Genomic DNA, 7,583 nt, shown 5'->3' on the forward strand with positions numbered 1-7,583 from the left:
CCCCATCGTTGACTTTCACAATAACATGACCCGCTTCGACAGCCGTGAGAAGTCAGACCGGCCGTCTTAGCCGTGCCTGGAATCTGATTATTGTCTCCAAAGAAAAAGGGGATGCACTAAAACCCGAGATGCTCCTTTTGGGAGGAGGTGGAGTGAAACATTAGTTTCCTTGGCATTTACAGGCAGTAAGAGCTCGTCGCTGTAAAAACTTGCCTGGGAGCCAGCTAGCCTTCCCTTGCATCTCATCAAAGGCCACGCTGCCAGTTTCAGCAGCGGTTGACATGACGTCTTAGGTGAACTGCGAGCTCAGCGGCCCGTGGGGAGGTGTATGGGATCACCAGCAAAGTGTGAAGCGCTGTAGTAACGTTTCCCCCACCTCGTGCTCCTCTTCGGAGAGACCCCGCTGTAGGTTTGAGGCTTCGCTGTCCTCCTGCTTTGCATTAGGGAGGCATCGGTGTTGTGAAGGGCATTACGTTGTCCCTACAGGTAATGGAAAATGGGCGTTCTCCTGACTCGCTGTGTTATGTTAGGTCTGTGTATCGTGCATCGGGCTCCTGTTATTGATCTGATCTATTTATAAAGGCTTCAGATCAAAACAGTTTATGCAAAGCAGCTGTCTTCTGTTAATTGATATTCTTCTCTTGAGCCTCCGCTGGTTCCAGCCTAGAAATGGATGAGGGATACTCCGGTGCAAAGGCTGGTGTAGGTCTTTGCTCCTCCCTTGCCCTGGGATTTATTGTTTCTGGGCTCGTGCCAGATAGGGGACGGCAGCTCATTACGGAGCCGTGCCGGCTGACCTTGAGATTCTCATTCCCGAGGCACTTGCTGATGTGCTCGATTTCCAAAGAACGGGTGACGCTGAGCGTGCGGTTGAGGAGAGGAGACGGGCACCTCCATCACGAGGGTCACGCCGAGGTGGCGGTGACCGGGGGTGACACACGCAGGAAGGAACTGCGCTCTCACAATGTGTTACACGTTGCCTTGGGCCTTCTCTAACAGCAGCACTTTAACAGTATGGTATTTCTGGATTTACACTCCAGCCTGGGTTTGGTGAGTCTTGTCTGCTCCTCTCATTGCCACCTCATTTCCCCTCATTAACGGAACCCCCCCCAATCACTCGTCACCGTAGCAATAGCTTGTGAGCTCCCCTTCTGACACAACAGCATGAAGACAGATTAATAACCAGCGGTCCATGCGGTTAAATACGCTGGCCATGGCAGCTCTACCAAGAGTAGGAAACCCTTCCTAAATGTCCTAACGCTCCCTGCCTTGCTTTTTTTGGTGCAGGTTCTGGCATGACTGAACTGGACGGGCTGATTGGCGCTGAGGAAAAAGTGATTAACAGCAAGAACAAAGTGGATGAAAATGTGGTGAGCCCTCCACCTTTTATTTTGTAAAGCAGAGCCTGCCGTGGACACTAATTAATAGCGGTGGCTTATTTCCATCTCTCCTTCCTGCTTACAGAATGTCAGTGTATTCATTATCCATATGGTGTGGGGGAGTCAGTTTTCTGACTGTTGTAGGCTCTTAATACTGATTAGCATCAGAAGGGTGGGAGGGCGAGGGAAGGAGAGAGATCTAGATCTTTGACAGTCTGCACTGGAGAAGCCTCTGATTTACTGAGTGCTTTCCCGAGCAGAGACCCTTGGATGCACCTTTATTTTAGCTGGTAGCTTTGCTGTCTGAATGCACCGAATGCCGGTGTGTTCCATCTGTCTTCCCACCCATTTTTCATGGTGAGAAAGGTCTTGCCGCGTTCTGAAGGTGAGTGACCCAGTAGGTAAGGAATTCACTAGGGCAGAGGAGCAGCCAACTTGCCTCAGTTCCCTGGGTTTAAGAAAAAAAAAAAAGAAAGTTGACTTTTTAGAGTTTCCTTTTAAAATTGTTTTAAGCCACGGGTTAGATCTGACGGGACAGAAATGCTGTGTCCAAGGCAAGTGCCTGGTTTTTAAGTCGAGTCTTTAGTTTGAGGTATCCTGACCACGACAGTGGTTGCAGTACTGACTCAAGTGGCTTTAAAAGTCGTAGAACGTCCCATGCTGTTGGGAGCAGGGGAGAGATGGTAGGTGGTTCTGAGCCTTGCTGGTGTTCATGAAAGGGCTCTTGTCTGCCTTCGTGTTCCTTCTCCCACCTTTCTTGTACGGCTCCTTTCATAAAACGCTTTTGTGACTGTTTTCAGGTCATTGATGAAACCCTCGATGTGAAGGAAATGATTTTCAACGCGGAGCGTGTGGGTGGGCTGGTGGACGAGCCGGTACGTATGTGGCTACCGAGTCGAGCCGAGCGATCGGCCAATTCCTAAAGCTGGATTTGGCTTCCTGTGCGTTACTGAATTCCAGGGGTTTTGGTGCCTTGGCACCGCTCTGGGAGCTCACGCAGAGTGTCACGCAGCACAGAATTTCTCCATAAAGATAAAAACAGTAAACGCTTTTAGATGCTAACCTGATTTTTTTTTTTTTTTTAGTTACAAAAGTGTTTTGTGGGATGGGGAAGCGGCGTGGCTCAGTGCCTGTCCAGGATGCCTAAGTGGGGAAACAATTTTGTGTTCGTTATCCTTTTGGTGAAATATTTAGAGGTGAAATATTTAGAGGTGAAATATTTAGAGGTGAAATATTTAGAGGAGAAATATTTAGAGGTGAAATATTTACGCTCTCTGGTCGTGTCTTGATACCACAGATGGTTGAAGACCTTATTGGTGGCTACCTTTTAGGTTTGCGTTTAGCATCCCCTTGTTTTCTTCCCTCCAGGATAATGACAACTCCCTCCGCGACGACTTCAGCTTCAGCAGCAGCGCCCTGATTGGTCTGTTGGTGATTGCTGTTGCCATAGCTACCGTTATAGTCATCAGCTTGGTGATGCTGAGGAAGAGGCAGTACGGGACCATCAGCCATGGGATTGTGGAGGTGAGAAACGACTCCCGCTCCGTAACCGAGGATGAAAATAGTCAGCCTTGAATCACATGTTGTGTGTAGGGGGGCGAAGATGGCAGTAGCTGCCAAGCCATCAACTGCTCTGCTCCCAGATAGATGGGACTTAACTCTGTAGCTGCTGACATCTTCATCCCCTATTTATTAGTATGCAGGTACCAGTCATCGCCGTGCCATGCTGGGACCTGTCACTTCACGGTTGTATCCGCTTGTCACAAGGAATTCAATTAGGCTTCCCTGTCTGGCTCAGGATAGGATTTAGCAGTAAATGAGCTTTTCAGGCGGTATCTTTAGCAGGGGAGTAAGTCAGTCAATCTGGAGCGATTTGTCCTCCCAACTAATGTAACAACTATTAAGACGGTGCGATCGGCTGAACGCGGAGAAGCGGTTCCTTCTTCCTCCTCCTGCCTCCAACAGGCACGTTTCTAATGATGGCTTAATGGAGTCTGCACAAAGCTGCTTTTCGCCTTTGCCCAACCCATGTGTGCAATCGTAACGACCTCCTTAATGAGAGAAGCGGGTCCCAAATTTGTAGGGTTAGCTAATTAGAGATTCAGCCTGGAGAAGAGAAGGCTCCGGGGAGACCTTCGAGCCCCTTCCAGTCCCTCAAGGGCCTCCAGGAAAGCTGGGGAGGGACTCTGGATTAGGGAGGGGAGCCATAGGAGGAGGGGGAAGGGTTTGACACTGAAAGAGGGGAGATTGAGCTGAGATGTGGGGAAGAACTTCTTTGGTGTGAGGGTGGTGAGAGCCTGGCCCAGGTTGCCCCGAGAAGCTGTGGCTGCCCCATCCCTGGAGGGGTTCAAGGCCAGGTTGGAGGGGGCTTTGAGCAACGTGGTCTGGTGGGAGGTGTCCCTGCCCAGGGCAGGGGGTGGGACTGGATGGTCTGTGAGGTCCCTTAGAACCCAAACCACTCTGTGATTCTATGGGAACATCCCCAAAGCGGCAAGGGCAGGCAGTAGGTGTTACCACCCAAACAAGGAACTCTGTTAAGCAAATTACTGTTTCTGGCTTACTTTTTTTTTTTCCCCGTTTACTGCTTGCTGCAGTATTTATCCAGCGTTTGTCTGTCGGCTCTTGTTACTATGAAATCAGGTCTGCAAGTACCTCCTTTGACCCGTGACTCTCTGGTCTTTCTAAAGGTTGACCCGATGCTTACCCCAGAAGAGCGGCATCTGAGCAAGATGCAGAACCACGGCTACGAGAACCCCACTTACAAATACCTGGAGCAGATGCAGATATAAAAGAGATGAAGATGCAAGAGCCCTGGCCGGGAAGGGCGCAGGGCGAAGGGCCAAAGCGGTCCAGTGTTTTGGATCAACTACTGACCAACAGTTGCTTTGAGAGGACTTCATCTTACATTCAGAACTCCTGGATCATTAAGACTATAATTACTACTGTAGAGTTGCAATTTCCATTCTTTTAAATGGGTGAAGAAATGATAATATAACAATATGATATATAAATCTCCTTAAATGGGAAAAATGGATCTATTGCAGATATTTGACTGAGATGTAGTTTTCTTTTTTTTTTTAAATAATCTGAAAAATACCAGTTCTGTTGTACTGTTGTCTGATACAAGCTCTATATATATAAAATGGAAAATGTTGATTTTATTTCTGATAGACCACCTGTATATTGAGGGTCGTTTGTACCAGCCCGCCTTGTAAAAAGGAGACAGTTGTGGCTCTTCAGTCATTTTGGCTTTTATATATAAAGCAGTATTCTTTTTTCCTTTTTTTTTTTTTTTTTTTTTAAATTTGTTTTTCAAATGAATTTCACTGGGAGTTGCAAAGAGATTAATTTAGGGATAGGAGCTATGACAGCCTAAGCAAGGAAGCAGTTGGGAATGGTAACTAACAAAAATCCTTATAATGAGAAAAAAAGAAATAGAAAAAAAGAAAAAAAGGAAAAAAAAAAAAAAAAGAAAAAAACCCCCATCCTCATACGCCAGTGATGTGCACCCTGCTGCTTAGCAGTCTGGGCTCTAGGAATCAAGACTCCCTGGAGGCAAGGAGTTAAAAGGCTTCTAGCATCTCTGTTTATAGTTATTCTAGTGGAATGTTAGAACATGGTTTGTGCATACTGGGGTCTGCACATTCCCCTTCCAGATTCAGTTCTGCTCTAGCGTTGGAAGTTCCCGGTTATTGAATTGAAATCCTCCGTTCTGAACCAGTTTCCTTCAGTACTCACCTGGCATTAACAGCCCCCCCCCTCTCGCTACTACTTTCTAATTTTCCCCAGCTCTCCTGCCTCGCCGATGGGGTAAGTAGAGACGAGTCGCAGGGGGGTTTTTTTGACCCTCCGCGTCTCTTTCGGTGATGTTGGGCCATTGGCACGGCTTTGGGTGTTTGCCCAGAAATGACAAATCACTGCAATAATCAGTACCTCGGGAGCTGATGAACGCGGAGTTGGCTTTAACTGGGCTGAAAACAGCAGTTCACGTACCCGGGGGTAAGAGAGGGGTAAGTAGGGAAAGGGATGCTGCCTGCTTTAAGGGAAATTGGATGCAGAGGCCCCGAGAAGAACAAAAGGGGTGTTGTTCCACTCACCATCATGTCTTTGTAATGCTTGTATAGTTGGTGTTAATGCTCACGGCTTTTTTAAATCTGGAGGTTCTGGTAACCTGTGGTGTATTTTTTCTATTTTTCCTGTGACTTTATTTTTTCTTCCCCCTTCCGTGTCTCTTCCCACTATGCACAGATTTACCTGCAAACTCCTTAGTGTGGTCTGTGGGGAATGTACAAAGTTTAAACACATCAATAAACACTTTAACTTCCAGATGGTTTCTTCTCTTCATTCCCGGGCTCGCTTAAGTTTCTCTCTCCTCCCACCGTGTCCTCCTCAAACCTGCAGAGACCTTTCCCCACCTCTTTGTCCACTGCTGGTAACGTAGAGTCGTACCTAAAGTCTTTTGTGGGACTTCCAGATCCTGCTGAGCTTTGCGGAGAGGAGGAGGAGGAGGAGGAGGAGGGATAAAGAACCAACGCCGGGACTCCTGAGTAGCGTCACATCCTCCCACTGCAGCCGTTAGACGATGGAGTGCAGGTCAGTTAGAGCTGGGGTGGCTGTAGAAGACCTCCCGATGGGTTCTGTGGGCCTGTGTTGCCCACACGTCTTAGAAAAAGGGATGGACAGAGGAAAGGGGGCTGCAGGAAACGTTCACGTTCATAGATAAGAGGGCAAAGAAGAAGACAGGCCTCAAACGGTGACACAGTTTCCTGTTGTGGATGGCTGGATCTGACATACTTTGGAGACGTAAAGTCCCCGGGGCAATAATTGGCCAACTGTTTTGGTGTTTACTGTATCACTGCTCTGGTTTTGTTTTACAAAGGGAAATAACTGGAGTGGTTTAACCTCCTCTTCCAGAACAGCCTGTAAAGCTGTCTCTGCTCCTCGATGTCGTTCCTCTCGTATTTCCCTTCTTTGAAGCGTGACCTCAAACGCGAATTCCTCCTCTCTCGCGTCGGTGAAGCGACCGAAGAGTCGTTGCTATCTGAACGCTGTTTTAGGAGGCCAAGAGAGAGAATTCATCTTCCTTCCCGTTGATCCGAGCAGCTCCCAATAGGTCTGAATGAGGAGGGGGAGAGCAGGTAGGAGGAAGGATGAAGGATTAGCCATTTTGAATAGGAAACAATCCCGTGTCCTGTTTCTCCTTAAACGTGGACTCCTTGGTTCCACTGGAGCTTCCACGTTGTGGTTAAATTATTCAGGCTCCGCAGGAAGGAACAGATGCTGGCCTAGAAAATGCCGTCTGTTGGCTTGTCACAACGACTTGGGAAAGAGTTTTGATTTTAAACTGTAAATTTAATTTAACCGATGCCAGAGCATATCCTCAGTCCAAAGCTGCTTCTGGAACTGCCCCCTCAGGTGGGGTGACCTGAGAGAGAGACAGATTACGGAGGCTGCGGCTTGAATTCTGGAATTGAATTTGGGTATTAGATTTTTTTTTTTTTTTTTTTTCCTTCGATAAATTCTGTTAGTGCTACCAGATAAATACATCAGCCTGGAATCAAAGTCTATTAGTTACATGCTTCGGCGCAGAGGGCCAAGTGCTCCGGATCGATTCTTTATGATGGATTTTGACGGCTGCTTCTGAAAAGTAATGTTTGAAACTATTTGCTTGGAGATGGGCGCTAAGGAATGTCCCAGAGGTTACTGGTGTTGGTTTAATACTGCTGCTCCGGGGGGTAATGAACGGTGAAACCCTTCCGTGTACAATCCTAAGTGGGTGTAGCGTGGGTGGATTTATTTTCCCAGCCTCTCTTGTCTTCCACGTGGGAAGCAGCACTTCCCGAGCGGCGTGTGGAGCCCGTTTTCTACCTTCAGCCCCACTCGACAGAGGAGATGGAAGGTGCTTGTCAGGAGAGGAGCCCAAAGACGTGGTGATGGGTGCCTTTCCCTGTGCTGCTCCATCAAAAGGTAACATTAAACTGATGGAGCACCTAAAAACCAACACATGGGGGTGTTGGTAGGTGAGAAGCTCCACATGCCCCAGCAATGTGCGCTGGCAACTCAGCCCCCCACATTCTGAGCTGCATCCCCAGCAGCGTGGCCAACAGGGCGAGGGGGGAGATTCTGCCCCTCTGCTCCGCTCTGGGGAGACACCCCCAAGTGCTGCCTCCAGCTCTGGGGCCACCAACAGCAGAAGGACATGGA

The 7,583-nt window shown here is 48.3% G+C and overlaps 1 protein-coding gene across 7 annotated transcripts in view; it reads left to right on the forward strand.

The window, feature by feature from the left end:
* APLP2 (amyloid beta precursor like protein 2) overlaps window positions 1–5,704 on the forward strand; it is a 51,512-nt gene extending 45,808 nt beyond the window's left edge. For all 7 annotated transcript variants that reach the window (XM_074162437.1, XM_074162435.1, XM_074162436.1 and 4 more), the window contains 4 exons: window positions 1,288–1,370; window positions 2,180–2,254; window positions 2,748–2,903; window positions 4,067–5,704. In XM_074162437.1, the coding sequence (XP_074018538.1) occupies window positions 1,288–1,370; window positions 2,180–2,254; window positions 2,748–2,903; window positions 4,067–4,168 (416 nt within the window). In that variant the 3' untranslated portion in view covers window positions 4,169–5,704. The remainder of the gene's footprint in view (window positions 1–1,287; window positions 1,371–2,179; window positions 2,255–2,747; window positions 2,904–4,066) is intronic.
* The last annotated feature ends 1,879 nt before the right edge of the window (window positions 5,705–7,583 follow it).

Source organism: Numenius arquata, chromosome 22 (assembly GCF_964106895.1).
Source record: "Numenius arquata chromosome 22, bNumArq3.hap1.1, whole genome shotgun sequence".
In the NCBI taxonomy this organism is placed as follows: domain Eukaryota; kingdom Metazoa; phylum Chordata; class Aves; order Charadriiformes; family Scolopacidae; genus Numenius; species Numenius arquata.